Source organism: Atheta coriaria, unplaced genomic scaffold (genome assembly GCF_025399875.1).
Source record: "Atheta coriaria isolate IRGN ID8LTWV9N9 unplaced genomic scaffold, Caltech_Dcor_3.1 hic_scaffold_5_pilon, whole genome shotgun sequence".
Lineage (NCBI taxonomy): Eukaryota > Metazoa > Arthropoda > Insecta > Coleoptera > Staphylinidae > Dalotia > Dalotia coriaria.
The window spans coordinates 6852119-6871724 of record NW_027045447.1 but is presented as its reverse complement, the minus strand read 5'-3'; the positions used below and the strand labels follow the sequence as shown (position 1 = coordinate 6871724).

The following is a 19606-nucleotide window of genomic DNA, read 5'->3' as shown; positions in this document are numbered from 1 at the left end:
ACTACGATCGGAATAATGTTTATACAAATTTGATATACCATGTGGTTAGGTAAAAAGCGTGTCTTTCTTCACATCATTTACATTTTCGCATTTGCATAGCAACCAGTTGGGTTGAGCGAATTTTGTCTCGGATAGTTTTTATTGACAAGCTAAAATAAACTTGGGTGCAGAGTTTACGCTATGATCAACCCACATGGTGCTGAGGATTTATTATTTTATGCTTGAAATAATACATGTATAACAGATTTGCAGATTTGTTATTGTTTGAATTCATATTGCGGTGATTTTTGATTTTGTGTGTCGGGTAATATCGATATCGATATTTATAATTAGTTATTACAAGATTTTAATTATGTTGATCCTCAAATCGGTTAAATGTTACAACAATGCACAAAAACAAGTTCTTAAAACTTCCAAATTTAGACAAATAATAAAATTACTCAATTAAATAAAGTAATAACAATAAAATATTTGACTTATATGCAAAAATTTAATGGGTATATGAATAGCATTGTACCATGAATAGAAAACATGGCGTTTTAGTGTGGAGGTGACTATTGTTATAAGTTTGAACTATAAAATAACGGTATATGCAAATAACTTTTTGCGTAAAAGTTTTAGTATAAAACAAGAGAGTTCAAACGAATGTTAAGCATTTTATATCTTTTTTATTTACATTTAATCCAAACAAATAGTTTGAATGTAGGCAACACATTTAACAATACTGACTTAAAACTAAGAAAGAATTGGTTAAAATACAACTTATCCCAATAATGAATCTGAAATGATGAAAATTTTAAGGAAAAAAAGCAATGCACCATTAAATTATGTTTATAAAGGTTGACATTTATATACAAAGAAATATTTACACATAATTCACAAATACAGAAACCAAAGTAAAAGAAATAATGGAACTGATGTCACCAAAGTAGTAACATATGACTTAAGTAACAATATACACCATTTGACTGCACTTATCTGACTACATCATACACTATCGTACTCTACAAAAGTATATCACCAACTATTAGCTCCAATTTCGTCTCTGCTTTCATTTTCTAAATCTACCAAATAGATTGTCTAAAAGAATAAAGTAGGTATCTAGATTACTTGGAATAAATAATTAAAATTTTGAGAATTATATAGTTGTATAATTTCAGTTTGAAAGAAGCAAATCAAAGTCTCCGCAAATTCTCATCTAGAAAAAGCAACGTGTTTGTAATCTTTTTCCAAACAGAATTCTAGATTCGTCTAATTTGCTTCAAGCGAGTTTTAGTAACTTATCCTGACGCCCGGAACAAACCGCCGGCCGAACTGGAACTTGAGCCGATCGCGGACTGAAAGGAACGAGCAGCTCCCTACATGAAAATATTAGTAATTAGCAAATGTGTTTATGTGCGTGGTGATAATTAGTGTCGATAAGTTTAATTTATAATGTGTATGAAGGAAATCCATGAAGTGGAAGTAGAATAAAAACTTCATGGCACAAGAATTACACGACTAGATCAGTAACGTAAGTTGTTTCGTGTATAAAAAGATGCATAATAAAAGAATTGCTATGATAAAAGTCTAATGAGACGATAAGGATAAAAAATTGTTAATGTTTCGTAGAATGTACGGTTTGTTTTAGTACGTCACTACTTATTGTAAATTAATCTCCTTATACGGTCAACTTATTAAACGTTTCATTATTGCAATCAGTTTTCAGTGTTACGTTGCTGAGTCTGTCGGAGATGAGGCGGCAAGGCCTCTAGAGCCAATCGCTATCATCGACGCCACCTGTCTGGCAGCCACCTATTAAATTCATCCTTCGTATTAACATATCTACTGTATAGACTTCAGATCAAACTAGACATTATTGCATCGGGAAACATATTTAATTCTGTGTGATCAAATCAAAATAGTCATTATTTACCTGAATGGCAGCACCGAGGAACGTTGAGATTGCTCTCGTTACATTTACAGCGGCATTCAGAAAATTGCCACCGATTTGCGGCCCCTGCGCGTTATCTTCGATTCCAGGCACGTGATTCAACTCTACTGGAGGTAAAGTTGCACGGGCTCTTGTCGCCGGAGCGCGTGCACGTGCCGTCGTGACTTCGTTGTCTTCGTCTAGGTCTTCAATTGAGTTTGAAGTCGTTGACTTGGCAGTTCTCACCCTGGATCATTATATTATCACAAAATCAATAATATCAACATTATAATCTTATTAGACATACCTATTACTTCCAGTATCTTTAGGTGATCTGGTAACTTGACTGCTACCCCCACCAGTAGTAAATATCTCTACATTTTTGTTATTCAAAGTTGTTGATTGCGCCTGCAGTTTTCTAAAAGGAGTAATATCCAGATTCTGTGCTTGTTTAGGATCACGTTGAATTGCTTCAAGTTGATTTATAAGTCTGCTGAGTTCTTCATCACTCAGAGAATTCACAGGTCGTTTAAATGTATTGCTAGGAGTATTGTGTATGACATTGTTTAATTCAGTAGATTGAAAGTGTAATTCATCATCATCTGCACGTGGAGTTGTAGTGGTACGTCGGGTTGTTCTAGGTCTGGTTGGAGGTGGAGCTGGTGCGGGTGCGGCTGGTTGTGGTCCACCAAATTGGGTAAGTAACCAATTTAAGCCCTGCATTAACCGACCTGGTCGTTGGGTTGTTGTAGTTCTTGGACGTCTTGTCGTAGTCTAAAGTAATCAAATTTAGTTTAAAATATGTTTAAAATGTGGATCAAGTATACCGTTCTGAAAGCATCGCTTAGTGATTTCGGAGTACTAGGTTCAATTCCTCGTTGTTTTAGAATTTCAGCAATAATTGCTTCCTGACTTCTACCCCCATCTCCAAGCGAGTTTTGTGCAGCGTTTAATTCTTTGATAATATCCTCAACCGTGGTACCCTTTGAATCTAACACAGGAAGTTTCTTTGGAATACGTGTTGATGGTATTTCTGTATATATTGGTAACTCTGTTGTTGTTAGATCACGTTCTTTAGCAAACTGAACAATCTAAAAGTACATTGAATTATTTTTTAGGCAAAAAATTTTTAAAACACATACTCTATTTGCAAGGTTACCACCTCCACTATTCTTCTTAGGTTGACCATTTAAATTCTGAAAAACAAAAATTTAACACCAAAACACTAAAAATATTTAAATTATTGTACCAAATTAGTTAGCAAAGACAATTGTTGCAGTAAATTAGCCTGCTCCCTTTCCAACGCTTTCAGTTGTTCAATTTCTTCTAGTTGTTGAGGTGACAACTTCTTCTTAGATTTCTTCACTATTTCATCAATATCAAGTGTACTAGGATCAATCGTAGTGGTATCCAACCTAAATGTTGTAGTAGGAATTGTACTTGCAACAATATTTTCCCTAAATGGACGTTGGGTTATAAAAGTAGGTTCTGTGGTTGTAGTGGGCAAGGTACGGCGTCTGGCCGTAGTCACACGTACAGTTGTAGTCGGTTCCGTAGTCGTGGTAGCTTCAGTAGTAGTGGTAGTCCTTCTACGAGCTGTAATAGTCACCGTGGGAGCTGTAGTGGTTTCAGTAGTAGTTGGAACTGTTAGAATAGTTGTAGGAGTATACACAGGTCTCAAAGTACTCAAGACATTAGCAATAAAAGTAGTCAAATCAGTTGTGGTAGGAGGGATATACAAAGGAGTAGTAGTTCTAGGTCTTGTAGTGGTTGTAGCCCTGGTTGTGGTTGTTCTGGGTCTGGTTGTAGTAGGAACAGTGGTGGTAGTGATAGTGGTTCTTCTTGTAGTGGGCCTAGTAGTAGTAGTAGGCAATGCAGTGGTACTGTACGGCACAGTTGTAGAAAGCCTAGCCGTAGTACTCGGAAAACCTGTTGAAATTTCTTCAACTCTAGACGTGCTGCCACTATTTCTAATTTCATTGTCAAGTTCGTCACTTGATGTTGGTAACGTAGTGGTCCGTATCTGAAAGTTGAAATATTACAAAAACATCGACAATGCGCGGATTTGTACATAATACTGGCATGGCTGGAATGAGCATAACACAACAAAGGATTGTTTGCAGGATGAGTTATTCAAGCGACCCAGTCAGTATATTAAATATATGTTGTTTTAGAGTCGAATGTTGTCTTAAAGTATGTACGAGTAGTATAAATTGATATAAGAAGTGTCACTGATTATTTCATTACGCCTGCTGCTTCTGACCACTTACAATCTCCAAAAACTCCATTCTGATAGGTCGTCGACGCCGTATCAGTCGCAATCTAAACCGCCTGTGCTAATATGCGCATAGAAAACAAAACAGAATAAAAATCAACATACGACCGGTAGGTGGGTCGCCAATGTCTATTGCGGCAACTGAATGGTTGTTGTTAGTAGCTTAAAAGATCTCCTCCTGACTAGTCTGTTGGTGTTTGCAGAGAGATCGCAGTTTTATATAGAGAATTCTTACCGACGTCGGATTTATTGTCCAATCCGTACTAATCGGAGCTGGTGTGATCGTGGTTTCTGCACTACTCGTACTAGTCATTACAATTGTACTAGTATCCGGCATCGGTAGCGTTGTATCTTCGAGGTCCTCAATCGGTTCGCTTTCAAAACTACTTTTACTTTCAATTATACCCAAATTGGTAGTAGTCTCGATACGTTCCGAAGTAACCGTGATATTCTCGACCAACTCGTCGTTACCAACAGTAGTCGGTCCAAGTTCAATGATCATTGGTTCATTTAAGGTGGTAACATCAATACTCATTTCAGTCGAAATAATATCAGCATCAGATAAATCATTCATTTCGGTGCTGGTTACCGATGCCGGAGTGGTACTCATTGCAGAATCAGTAGTAGTAGTACTCGGTGCAGTCGTAATTGTTTGATTGATTAAACTAGTGTATTCTTCAAGTGTTTTGTTGGTCAATGTCGCCGTGTCATTTAAATCAAGCGACAGTTGATTTACCTCCGTTAAATCCTACAAAAAATATGCCACGTACGTGAATTCGCTGGTGTTCCTAAATCTACAAAGTTCTAATGATGCAAATTGTGAATCATGTTAAGTCTGTTTACACGAATTCCTTACAACATCACGAACCACTAGCTTCACGTAGGTTTATTGGTGCATTACGTGTGTGTACAGGTTTGGTGTAATAATGAAAGCGTAAGTGTACACCCGAAAGCGTGAAATGGCACCCATACACCGTGTAAACAAAAAGTTAATAACAAGTGTGAAAAATACCCTCGCGTCATCCGTTCCTGTGGGCTCATTAACTCGATTACTGGTTATCATTGGGCGGGGGGGCAGGGGGTCGCGTGTATCGAAACCACTTACTTGCACGACGGGATCGTCCGGCACAAGCGTACCGTTCGGGAACTTCCGAATTATCGTATTATTTGGGTATACCCCGTAGATAAAATAGGGTGCACTGATTTTGCGCGGGCGCTTGCGGACGATCGTATTGTTGGGCAAGACCGCAAAAATGAAATAGTCTTCGGGGGACATCGTTGAATTCGTACTGCTGGGCGCATTAGTTGCGTTGTTATTTTGCTTTGATGATGTTATTTCGTTATTGATTTCTTCGACGAGCTTTTCGAGGAGTTTTCCGGTGCGATTATTCGAGTTAGTCGTTGGTGGGCTGTCACTTGGTGAAGTTATTGTCACTGAGTTTGGACTTACATTTATAATCGGAGTAGACAACTCAATATTCAACGGATTCACCACTGTACTAAGACTTTCAGTTGTCACTTCAGGTATACCAGTTACATCTGTTGTTGTGATGGTACTTTCAAAGAATTTCATGGTAGTAGAATCCGGTTTCATAGTGGTAGTAGTTGTGATCATTTCTGTTGTTGTTTCAAGACCCAAAATCTTTGCCAACCAATTATCTGTTGTTGTTGGTGGGTTGGTTGTAGTACTAGCCATCAATGTGGTAGTAACAGGAGGGTTTGTTGTTGGACTTGTCGGACTCATTGTAATAGTTGTACTTCCAAGAGTTGTGGTGGTAGTACCAATGTAATCAATAGTGTTTTTACTTTCGTCTATAACCGTTGTAGATATTGATGGTGTAGTGCTGGTAACAGCACTGTCTTGAGTAGTAGGGGTACCTTGTGTTTTGGTAATACCAAGGGAAGCTAAATAATCAGCCAAAGAGATAGCCACAGTGCTTTGAATAGGTAGTTTCGTAGGTGCGAGTGCAACCTTCATAGTGCTTGTGGTGGCAGAAGTGGTTGTAGTGGTAGTGGCAGGGGGTGTAGAAGAAGATACACTGGATGGGGGTGCGCCCGTTACCAAAGTGGGCACTTTGCGTAAAGCGGGCACGTCTAGAATCGAGTCCAGCTCGTTGCTAGCGCCGACGTTACCTACATTATTATCACTCGCTTGTATAGCCGACAAACTATTTAAAATGCGTTCAATGATCGTCGTAGGTTTTTCGGTAGTCAATGCTTTCGTGGTCCGAACAATCTCCTCGTCTTTCTTCTTGGGCGGGGGTGGAATTTTTAATATCGCCGTCTCCGTGGGCGAGACTTTCGCGTCCGGTTTGGCGGTCGTCGTCGATATAGACGATATCGAATTAATTATTCGTTCGAGTATAGACCCTGTCGGTTGGTTTGTCGCGTCGCCGGCGTTGACCTTGTGTAAAAACGAATTCGATAATAGAATTGGATGATTATTTAATAACTCAAATAAAATGTCTATCTACTGCTCAATTTGCTATCTAATCAGTATTACCGTGGTATTATTTTCAGTGACCAAATTATCGGAATACAGGGAATTCGCATTTGGTTGGGCGATTGAAATGATTTTGATATCGTCATTCTCGTCGCTTATTGCACGTTCGTCATTTGTTTTGGGGGCCTAGAAATCCATGCGAAACAAACAAATTGTCAAAATATTTCTTTGCTTCTGATGAGGATGATTGAATTGCATTTGAATGATATTGAATGTGGATGACACGAAGGTGATGCACGCTTACGATTACTGTCGCTCAGCACAAAGTTAGTGATTAAACACATAAGAGAAAAGCAAACAATCGAACAGTTCAATGGAACGATGAGACAACAATGATTTGGAAATACATTTTTATTGATAAAAATGTGCAAATAAAGAATAACACAGTATGTATGGTTAGAAACGTCATATAGTACACCTTTTCTTAAACGCTAGTGTTACTCGTCTTTATAATAAACTGTGCAGACTTAATTCTGTGTGCGAAAACAAACAATACGTAAATACAATATATTGTATAATAAAATATTGGATAAGGTACTTCACTAAGCATCTATATGTATAGACGAAGAGACAAGAAGAAGTATTTGGAAGATTCCGAGTGGACGTGAGTGAATGTGTGTAGTTTATTGATTGATGATTGACATGAACCACGGTTCCGTCTCGGACCATGTACCGTCCTTCAGATAAGAGACAGAAAAAACAATTAGAATCCCACACATCATGTTTTTTTCATCATTTGAACTTTTGTGTTAGTCAACCGCTTATCAATTTATACAAATAATAAGGTGTACTATATTGTTTCGCAATCAATTTCATCTAAATGTAATTACACCGATTCGTGAAACACGTCAAGAACTGATTAAACCAAGTGAGTAAATTTCCACTCACCTGGTGGGTTGCTAATGGTGCGCTTGCGGGCGTGACAGTTGGTACAGTTGGCACGTACAATGGCGGCGTTGTTGCTGCACGTGTCGGTGCTGATGATCTTGCCTCGCTGCGATATCTTGCACTATATCGGTTGGACTTTGTCTAACAAAATATTCGCATTAAAGCAACACTACTCCATTAAAAGCAATAAAATTAAAATAATAAAAGCATTCTAGGTGTGATTGTGATATTCGCATAACTTTACCTGGTTGAACTTCCGTTCTACTAATTTATCCGGTTTTCTAGTGTACGAAATTTTGCTGGGTGGTTTAGTTGTGCGTTTAGTAGTTGTAGCAAGCGTTGAGGAAATAGCTTCATCATGACTGCGTGTATTGTTGCGTTGGTATTGATTGTTAAAACGAGCATGGAATTTGGCGAGTTTTTCGGAATCTGGATTGGCAACTAGTTTTCGTGTTGGTAAAGTTTTTGGCTTGCGTGTTGTCGAAGGACTGTCAAAGTTAGGCTTGCGAGTGCTCACTGAAAAGCGGCGACGCGTTGGACGTGGAGTTGGTGCCAAATCATTATCAACATCTTCTACCTAAATTATTAAATATACTCAATCATAATACTCAACACATTAAAAAATTCAATGAGGTGTTGATGCGATGAATTTTGTGTTATGTACATACATGCTTAGGAGGAAATAATGTTGATGTAGTTAACGTTCCGGCAGTAGTAGTACTACTCGTGGTTGAACTGGTAGTAGTCGTTGAAGTTGATGTACTACTATCGCTAAATGATGGTGACAATGATGACAATGCCGCTGAATCCGACTGGCAAAAATGATTTATGATACATGTGATTGATAGTGCATTCAAATTAAGAATGAAACCTACCTTTTTATCGTCTCTTGATTTATTAGCGAGAATAATTGCTTTGAATTGTGGCGGATAATTCAAGTCATCAATGTCGTCTTCTTCTTGGCTTTTTTGTCTTGCCGCTTTCGCTTCGGGCTTTTTTCGCCGAGTAACCTTTCTACTGCTAACTACTTCGGTAATTTCACTGTGAACGCTTTCCTTTACTCTGGTTGGTATGGCATTGACACTTCGAATTGTGGAAGTTGGTGGTAGGGTAACCCTAATGGGATTTTCTACTGTTGATGAAGCAATCAGTTCTTCCGCGTGTACAACTGGTGGTCTAGTACGTCCTGTTCTTCTTGGGAGTGCTCTGGTGCTATGTTCTACACTTTGTTGTGGTTCTAACCTGACATTTTCTAAGTCTCCCAATTGGAATCGTGATCTTGTTCTACTCCTAGAATCTCTTGCAGGTGCAGACGGAGCGGTGTTATCAACGGCAGTTGTTCTGGATCTAATTGGTTCTTGAAAACTTCTTCCGGAACCTGATGGACGAGATGCAGGTGCTGTGGGTTCTTGTGCAGGTTGATTCACCTGGGTACGAGTTCTGGTTCTACGACTTGCAAATTCAGTAGGTCTATTGACATTGACACTTGGGGCATTTTCTGTTGTTTGGGAAGTTTCCAATTTTCTACCTCTTGATCTTCTAACATCTGCCCGATTACGTGTGGTTGCTTCAACAGTTTCTGATGATGCTGCAGCTACTGCTGCTGATGATCTAGGAGTAGCACTTCGTACTGAACCCCTTCTAACAGGTGGAGATGAACTGATATTAGAATCACGACCAGTTCTAGTCTTAGGTGATAGAGAATCTTCTTCTGTTATAGAAGGACCGCGATCTTTTAAAGTAGGCGTTGGTCTTCTACGTCCCACACGGAAACTACCGCGAGTACTGTTTTCGGTGTTTTCTTCAGCTGTTGATGCTCTTCTTGCTATTGGCTCTGTGTTATCAACCTTATTACTTGCAGTAGATTTAGATCTACCTCTAGACCTTACTGGAGCACTTGTTGAAGAAGATTCCGTTGCTGTTGATTGACGAGCGTTTGTTCTGGTTCTAATAACAGTCCTTCTAGCTTGGGCAGCAGTTGTGCTTGTAACCTCAGCAGTAGTACTTTCAGGTCGTTTTGTGCTTTGATCTTTCTTCATCAACTCCCTTTCCATTTCTTTCTCTGTCGTACTAGATGAAACCTCAACAGATTCAGCTTTATTAGTCGTACTGGACACCACATTAGGTTCCGACTCATATTCAACTTGTGGGAACACCTGTGGTAATTCCAACTTGGTCGGTTCATCACTACGCAATGAACCAAAATTTCTGATCAATTCATCAACAGGCAATGGCGCTTGTGGACCAGCTTGACCTGTAGCCAACCCAGGTTCAGAGAACGTCGATCTGGGAGCGTTCGGAATTTCAAACTTGTCTTCGGTGATCACCCGAGGACGATGATAGACTGAAGATCTATCTGGAATGTCATCGACAATTTCCTCAACTTCATACAGACGTTTGGTAGAACTAATAGTGCTACTAATGCTATTACGTCTATTATTGCCAGCACCTAGTGAACGAGATTTACCTTCCGATCGCCCATCGGAGGCCGAGCTTCTGGCGGCAGCCGCATAGTCCGAACTTACTTGCTCAAATTCGGGCGTTTTCACGAAACGTGCCCTACCTCTGCCACGCGTAGCGGCAACCGGACTGGGTTGAGTCTCTGGTTGAACCTCGTCGGCATTCTTGAACAGAAAATCAAAAGATTTCTAAATGTCAACAAGATTTTAGGCGAATCATTGGACGAGAAACTGATTCAATAACAAGCAAAAACTAGATCGCCTTAGAAACAGCTTTAAAACAGCTCTAAGACAAAGTTATTTGTCGTTTTTTGACTCGGCCTTGCAATATTTTCAATCAAAAATAAACTTCATTGTCATATCAAGTCTACCAAGAATTTTATCCCATAAAAAGTCAAATCCTTATATAATATCAATCATCTTTCACTTTATCAACTTCAAACATTCAAGTCACACATCAGAAAAAAAAGTTCATCTTGTAACATCAACATTCAAACGATAATTGCATTAAATTTCTCTTCGTTCAAAAGGTTATTAGATCCCACTTTCGTGTAATTTTGACAACTATATTCCAATTCTCACTTCACAAAGCATTCATTACGACCATTTCAACTCGCACAATAATAATGCTAAGTATTTAATGGTCAATAATTTATTGTTACTCAACGCACTGCTCCAGCGAGTGTTACTTTTCTACGCATTTCCGTATCGCAGAAAAGGAAACACCTGCTTGTTAAGCACACGAAAGGAAATGCAGCGAAAATATAATTAATACCTAGGACATTTAAAACTGTTGCAAATTTAAGTGTTGGAATTGAAAGTGCGACGTTGCACACACAAATCGATTGCTGTGTTTATGTAATACGCAAGAGTGGTTTTCTGGTGGCACCGTTTCATAAAACTTGAACACCATTCGTGTTAATACGGATATACAAGACATAATTAAAGCATACCAAGTAGTATTTTTAAATTCATCAACAATAAACATAATTATAATATTGTTAGGTCGAGTTATTTTTGATTGTTCATAATTTTGCAAATGTTAGACACGCATTCGATTGTTTGTCCCAGTTTGAGTAGTTTCGTGTTAAATGTTTCGCCATTTTTAGTCTATTGTAAATATAGGTATAATATATTTGCAAATATATTTGTATTTAAATTGGATGAAAATATCTTAATCCGTTTCTGGATTCGATAAAAGTGAGAGCGAAATGAGTTCGTTTCTATTAGCGACACACGGAACGACAACGACCAAATTTACCATACTTGCTCGAATTCAAACCTTTCTTCTAATCATTTGCAGCGCGGAATGAACGCGCAAATTGAAACGTTTATCCGTAAAATACAAAGAATGAATGCTTGCGTCTCGCCGTGTGTAACAGCCCGCATAAAAGTAAAAACGAAGCGAATGCGCTAACTGTTTGAGTTTGATTCTGATTTTCAGGAAATGGATTATGTATATCTACGTGTACATAAATTGCAATGTGCTCTGAATTAAATTACAAACACACATTTCCTGCCTTTTCCTCTAGTTAAATTTCCAATCATTTGACATTTATTAATTAGTACACATTTTGAAATGTGTGACTCATTTAAATTTCTTTTTTATTTAGTTTAAAACGTTTACAACAATAATAAACTCAAACATTAAATATTTGTTTTGTTAGTGTGCAGTGCCGACGGTTTTTCTAAACAATGAGTCAAGTTTCATTCTTCCCAAAATTAAAAACTTAATTAAATCTCTTCAAATTCATTTAAACAGAAATTCTGCTTGCTTTAATTAAATGCCTAATAAATCCATGTAACAACCTGGTACCCGAGAAAGTTATGCATTAATTTCTGTATAATTGTGAAGCCTATGGGCTTGAAAACCAGGATTATAGCGTTTGAAGTTTCAAGTAATAACATAATACATAACTGCGTCAGACATCCGCAATTTTTAACTGCTACCTTCACACACAGTTCCGAATTACTCGATTCTTTCTCAATTAGATCACAGGCTTCAAACTAGAGCATTGCGTCAATCCATTTCATGACATTTTATTAAAACAATTGATTAGCAAAACAATAATGATAAAATTATTTTTGAGTCAACTAAAATTTAGGCATTAGTTATTAGATAACTATTGCGTGCCATGCTTAAATATTATTATATTATTATGGTTATTTTAGTTTTCTTTTTGCCCAAATGTTAACCAGCTTGATTACTTATGTCGAATATGTTGATATTATACAACTGTACTTATGGATCCCTGCCGGCTTGATGAACACAACATCAATTTAAGTTGTAATGAGTAATGAGTAAGCTTTCATGGCATTGCTGATAAATTTGTTATAATCTTGGTACTTTGCTGAACATTCCTGCATAACCAAATATCTAGGTTAATTTAATTATAAGATATATATTATGTAGTCAAGTTGGTTATGCAGCATGGACGACAACTGCAGTGTTGCCACATTCAAGTGCTATTAGTATTGGTTGCATTTTTTGCATTGACAACGCTGCTCATTCCACAAAATTAGTTTTTTAATGATAACTTTTAAACTAATCAACTTATTTTAATATTTTTTTCAGGGATCTATTCAATATTAAATTCTGAATCTAATTATATTATATTTTAATCGTTAGCTTAGTTTTATAAAAAGTTATTAACAATTTAGTGTGATTTATATGAATTTTTATTATATCCAATTTTAATTGCTTGTAACTTTTTATTAAATAATGCAATCAACATAATTTTCAGACAGTTAGATGTAGAATTTAATTCTAAATATTTTTTTAAAATAAATTTTAACTTTATTGTATACATTCTTTGAGTAATTCAATAATAACTGTAACTATGAAGCTGTCACGTGTAAAACGTGTCGTGATCAATAAATATTGAGTGTAATTAATATAAAACGGACTTCTGAAGTATCCACGTCTTGTGGTTGTACTAATCAATTAATAAAAGAATAATTACGCAATATCCTATGCACGTCAAACATTTATTCACAACTCAACATTCTAAAAGCTTGTATCTCACATTGCGCGCAAAATACAACGGATATATGCACAACCCAAGTACGCAAACGTTGGTACATACTTAAATTGGCAATCGAAGTAAATAAAATAAACTAAAGCATTTCAGTCGGCGAAGGACACCTCAATGAAACTGCGTTTCGTGCACCACAGGCTCCGATTGTCTCTGTTCGCGTCTGCGCTCAAAGGCTACGTGCATAAATATTATATTATGCACTGTTTCGATTCGATTTCAATCAGGTAGTTACGTGGTTCTCGCAATATCGGCGCATGTATTTGTCGACTTACTGTAATATAATTATAATACTACCGCGCGCGGACTGCGGCGATTTTGCCTTTCCAATTTCAATTCTTGCCGTGTGTGCCTTGCATATGCTGCGTCCTGCGTTTTAGCACATTAATATTTTATCTGCTTGCTTGTTTCGCATTAAACAACTGTGGCAAAACTGTAGCAATTCCAAGCTGGCGTGTTCGACTTGGTAACACTTTGTTATACAAATACAAAACTATGATCACGATTTAACCGACTATTATTCCTTTAACGGCTATTTAAAATCCATTCTAAAATGTATTGTACGTTAATTAGTCACTTTTGACACAATTTAACTGTTGCGGTGCGTGTCACGACGACTTTGCATTGAATTTGTCTTGCAATGCTTGATTAAGATGTTGTCGGAAGTGCTGAACATTTTTTTGTAAACAGATTTTTAAGTTGTGAGGCGAAAGTTGATCATTTTATTGACGTGCATGCTCAATCGACTAAATAACGCTAAAACCTACAGGCTGTTTATATATGTTAAAGCTTAAACCAGAAAGAGAAAAAGCGATTTTAGACTAGATGATGAATTAAACTCGAAAATCGAAACAACAAGATGCTTTCTTAAACTTTCGTTTTTGCGCCATGCGGTTAAAAATTCGGTTTGGAAGATTTCGTCAATGTATCGCAATTAATTAGTTACACATCATAACGAATTGGCGGTGGAACTGCTCTTTATGTAAAAGTCAAGGCAGCATTCATTGCTAAACAATCGCAACACCGCATGAAATTGTCTTATTTTGAAAACTAATTGGAATATTATGCGAATTACGTCGAGTTGTTTGATGACTGTGGGATGACCAACCGGTGAATGTTGGAATAAACATTAACGCCCCATCTGTTATGGCTGCGACAACTTGGGAAACAACCTTGAGATGGAAAAGTATTCATAATTTAAATAATTATTTAATTTTTGCATTTTTGCGCTTGTTTTATGGCTAATTCCACAATTAAACGTTAAAAAGTGAAGTTTTTATTGCGCTAGCTTCTTTGAGTGATAGCAGTAATGACGTTTTCGCAAAATTGCAACTTTTGTAGGGAAAAGAGACACAAATACGTTTTACGTGTTTTATTATCCGGTTAATATCTTCTGGTTGCTCGCCACAAGATACAAGGACTAATTCAGGTCACTCATACTGACCATAAACTGGTTAAAAAGCAACTCGACTTTATACGATTTTACTTTCACTCCTGCACCGTTCACAAAACTGACGAATATATGTGAAAATTTACCTTACCTGCATGCATACCACTTAAATACTCTTAAAATATATTTTATTCTCTTATTTTAATTAGGTTCATTCAAACTTTGAAAGGAACTCAATCATTAGACCGCGTTTTTATTTATCTAACTGTTAACATTAATTAACATTAAATGCTTCAATTAAACTGTAAATCATCATCATGTATAATTGATATAAATTGATCCAGTTTCAATTTAATCTGTAACAGGTAATTAATCGAATATTAATCACAAGTTTCTCTTGCAATTGCTGCAAATAGTGTCAATATCTGGAACTTGCGACATGCAAATCACATTTTTACACTTTTTTCAAATTCTAATCGATTTGCTAATTGAATCTATTGTGCAAACTTTCATGTGTGGCAAGAAACGTTTAAGAGTAAAAGCATATTTTGCTTCTTGAATGTATTTGCGATATGTGTTTTACGTCATTCAAATGTTTACGCGTAGAAAATACGCACTTTCATGTGATGGTTGGAAAGTTCACTAAACAATAACTTAAATGAAACGACCGTTATTAACCATAAGATTCGTTGATTAAAGAAGATAATAAAATTTTAACATCTGCACTTCCAAATTTGTTTTTTACTGCTGAGAAATCTTCATTGATATCTTAATGTACTCGTAAATGTTTGCAATAAAATAATATAAATTTTCGAGTAACGTAATTAATTTAATAATAATGTTGGTATCAATAGTAAACCTGCATTTTTTAACTTAATTTGCAAAAATATACACAAAAAACTGGTAAAAATTATTTAATTTCATAAAATATTACAAAGTTTAACACTTTCGAGATGTAAAAACCACAACAAACCACACATTTATACAATTATTAAGAATTTAAAACATTTTTAGGTTTGTTGTGAAGTGCGGCAACTTCTCTTACTAACCTCAAATGTATTTTTACATTTTTACCTACCAAATTTACAATAAATTATTTGCACACAAAAATACATTATGCACTTATTGATTATTGATTCTACGGTTTTGTAATAACTCAATTATCCTGAACAAAAAAATAATATTAAAACACCAACGTTGAAATGCAACATTAAATTCGTCATTACAGTTATTACTGCCGATAGGTGTCCAAATTACAGATTGCCTTCAAACGAAAAAACCACAAACATAACACGTCAACCGAAAACTTTACCTTTCTTGTAGCAATTAAATTTATTATGAAAAAATATCAATACATGCACTTAAAGCAAAAAAAGATATATAACAGACAAATTAATATACATATGAACAAATGGCTTTTTTATTCACAATAACCTTTTGGGTAACCTTGATATTTGCATGGAATTAAAGCGACCATTATCTGTCAACGAAAAAAACAATCCACCGACGCTGCTATATAAATTTCGACTCGTAAAAGCCTCTTGCTCTTAAAATATAAACTTAAGACTGATAAAAGCATCAAGAGTCGTTCGTCATTCGCTTCATCAATCCTTACATAAATATTAAATTGCAACAGAGTTTGTTTTATGAAAAAAATCAACTCGAACCTTTCAACCGTTTCAATTAGCTTTTGTGCGCGAAAGAGACTTGCGCAGATTTAAGCTGATTAAAGAAATGTACGTTCAAGGTGATTAATTAAACATTCGTTATTCGATATTCGTTTGCGTTTACTTCACTTTAATCCGTCCTTATTAATATACACCTCAAAGAAAACTACAATCGAACTGTGAATGTCTGGTAATGAGGCTAAATGAAGTTGCAACATTTTATTTCTGCACTTTTATTTATTATTTTTAACCAACGCACACATAACTAAATTAAGTGCAGATGATTCTAGAGTCTTGACCGTAATGCATAGGTTTCATGGATGAACAGTGAAGGCCCCAAACGGACAAGAACCATAAGTAATTATTTATAATTTTTCACACTCATCTAAACACGAGTGTAATACGAGCACGTTTTAATCATTAAGAGCAGATGTTCACATTAAAAAATTTCATCATTTTTAGTGGACGAAACAGAAAGTGTTAATGATATTATGATCGGTTGTGTAAATCGGTAATAATTGGTCAGTTTTCCACGGTTTTCACGACAAATGTTAATAGTACACGTCTGCGAATTCAAAGAAGTTGCGAAATGTATGTAATTCAGTCGGTAACGTTAGAAAAGAAAGCATTAATAATAACGTTTACAGTAGTTGCTTCTAGGACTGAACACAGTTGCATTTTCATGCGGATAATTGATTTCACCTTCTACAATTAGCATAGCTTTTGTATTGATAATTGCCGTAAAATACAGAGCATTTTAAATAATAAGACACTGCGAGACATTTGAAATCACGGTGTCACAATATTCAACTGAAAGTATTCCAAATACTTTTTCTTTTAGAAAATGCGAAAATGGAAAATCAGTTAAACCGTAATATTACTGCGACATAACCACAATTCTCATTTTATTTAACGTTGTGTGTACGCATGCGTCATTGATTTAGAACAGATGAAGCATAAATACTTCATGATTAGTTTTAAATTTAAATGTAATTACATTTTCGAAACATGTAATTAAAGATTGATTAGTCTTTAAGAAACAAAATTTAACTGCTAGTAATATTTCGTGATATACTACTGTTTAATTATAAACCAGCGTTAATTTACTCATTTACCTGTCAGTAATCAACATTAAACATTCCTAATATCACAGAATATTAAAGAAATGATCACACTGAATCAAATAAATTGCATTGAAATGTTTGCAATTGCATTCAAAGTGTTTGAAGTGCTCAATTTCTACATTGTTACATTTCTTGACAGCTCTCACTCTGTAAGATATTACCAAGTGTGCATTATGCATTAGTACTGCCCAGTTTGCGACAGTGCAGAATATTCTCTCTCATTATATCAATATTTATCCTGCTGATACTTCCTTATCTCCCAACCACAGGTTAATAACATTTAAAGTTAATAAATATTTAACCATCTACCTACTATTACTTCGACTCATTCCTAAAAGTGAATTGCACGTTGGCGGCGTTTTTGAACAACAAAATAAAAAACACACAAACTTTTACTATCGGCACCATAAGATCATCCATTAGCATGATTTACTGTAGGTAACTTTATAATTGTTTAGTGCGGCGTGTGGCTATAATAGGCATCGTGCGATGAAGCCATATTTATAAAATGTTAATATAATATAATACAGTAATTAATTTTCATAACAACGCGTAATATCTACGGTATCAATTATCAGATTGTTTATGCACGAATGTTGTTGGTGCGTAACGCATTTACCTCGCTGTTCACTAACAAGTTTATGCATTAGAGTGTTGTTTCAACTGCAACATGAAACCAGGAAAATGTATAATATATAACAAACTTCCAGGTTTAACACGGCGCGTGCGGTGAAATGGACTGTTTTATACAAGTTCCTGTCTTTTCAATTTTTATTCAATTGTATTATGCGTTTAAGCGTTTTCTAACTTATGAATGATATTTGTAGATATCTGTGCGGATACGGATAGAACAAAGTTGCAAATCTTGATTTTTGTAGAATCAAGCAACTTAATTTACATTTACACAGGTTTCTATTTGTTAATCACTTATTAAAGGTCATATAATTTTGATTTACGATTAGATATTAGATTTGATTGAGAGATAAAAACACACGTGCATTCTAATTACTGATTAAAGTTGTAAAATGTCATTTTTAACCAAATTAGTACTAATAACAATTTTGCGCTATCCAATAACCTCACTTATGTGAATTTAATGTAACCAATGAATTTTGAGGTTAAAATCATTGAAAGTTGTCTGGATTTAGAGAGAATTAATTTTTATTGAATTTAAAATGTTTATCTTACCTGCTGTCGACGTTGTGCTACCGTATAGCTAATCCCAACACAAGAAAGTAGAATAATGATGCGCAAGATCTTCATCGTCAATGTCGGTTCTCTTTACACGAGTAAATTTTAGTCATTTATATGAAACAATTCCATTCGTGCCTATTTTTGATACTTTCCACTTGTCCGAGCATCCTAAATGACAATAAAAAGTAACAACTTGAAATGCTCTACATGTCGTGAATTAAATTTAAAAACAAACGTAAAACATAAATAAATAAACAAAAAAACGAAACTTCCAAATGTAATATTTATGCAAATATTGACTTAAAACCAAATATAAATATGTAAAAGTTTATTTTAGAGAAATAAATGTTATTAGAACAAAGTGGAAAACAAGTTACGTGTAATTTAATTTTATAATTATTAACTGGCACCACAGTAGCGTTACACTACGATTTTCTAATTATGCAACAAATATTTCTATACTATACTTTACACATTTTACAGACCAACCAAAAAAAAATACCAGTAGCGCAAACAGAAAGTGGAATATTGCGCATAGAGCCAATCTGATTAATTTTAATTCTCGCTACATTCCAATAGGTATACTGATGATTAGAAAAATGCAATTATTTGCAAAAATATTTCTTTCAGATTGACAAAAGGAAAGTTTTTGCAATAACTCAAGCGTATAACCAACAAAAATAAGCAAATCTAGTGACTGAGATAAACATGTAATAACATTCTACAATCTACATTATATTGTTGAAAAGAATTCAAACTTGAATGCGTCTGCATCACTTTGAATGGGCTGTCAAGTTGTCAATAGAAAGAGCAAAGGAAAGTCATAATTCACCACGGATAAGTACACATATTAAGAAGTAATTTGATTTTCTTATTCACCAATCTGTTTGTTAAACTTTCCCTTTCCTTTCGCAATTTTCTCTTTTGTTTGCAATATTAATTTGGAAATTTGTTTCGCATTTAAATTTATTTATATTTTATAAATGAATTGAAAACAAACCGGTTGATTTTTTTAAATAAAGTTCATATTTAAATTCACAAGCACACAAAATCAACTCACTACAAAGCTTTCCGGTAATTATTTATGATAAAGCACCAAAACGTTATGGAATAGCACGAGTCGACGCCTTGTCCGAGACTGATAAGTTACCGAAAGCTT

The 19606-nt window shown here is 35.4% G+C and overlaps 1 protein-coding gene across 7 annotated transcripts; it reads right to left on the bottom strand.

Moving 5' to 3' along the window:
• Window positions 1-825: 825 nt before the first annotated feature.
• Window positions 826-19600, bottom strand: LOC135791913 (mucin-2-like). 7 transcript variants are annotated; one of them, XM_065302483.1, is made up of 16 exons: window positions 19448-19600; window positions 18442-18615; window positions 8454-10202; window positions 8247-8390; window positions 7823-8155; window positions 7579-7719; window positions 6691-6816; window positions 5200-6591; window positions 4423-4935; window positions 4183-4248; window positions 3162-3935; window positions 3055-3108; window positions 2740-3003; window positions 2220-2686; window positions 1916-2159; window positions 826-1358 (listed from the first exon to the last, which is right to left on the bottom strand). In XM_065302483.1, the coding sequence occupies exons 2-16, from the start codon at window positions 18514-18516 to the stop codon at window positions 1281-1283; spliced, it is 6420 nt and encodes a 2139-aa protein (XP_065158555.1). In that variant the 5' UTR covers window positions 18517-18615; window positions 19448-19600; the 3' UTR covers window positions 826-1280. The 7 variants fall into 7 exon arrangements, with proteins under 7 accessions (XP_065158555.1, XP_065158556.1, XP_065158558.1 ...); XM_065302484.1 differs by having other exon boundaries at window positions 826-1794; window positions 5293-6591; window positions 19448-19599; XM_065302486.1 differs by having other exon boundaries at window positions 826-1794; window positions 5638-6591; window positions 19448-19599.
• Between the last annotated feature and the right edge of the window lie 6 nt (window positions 19601-19606).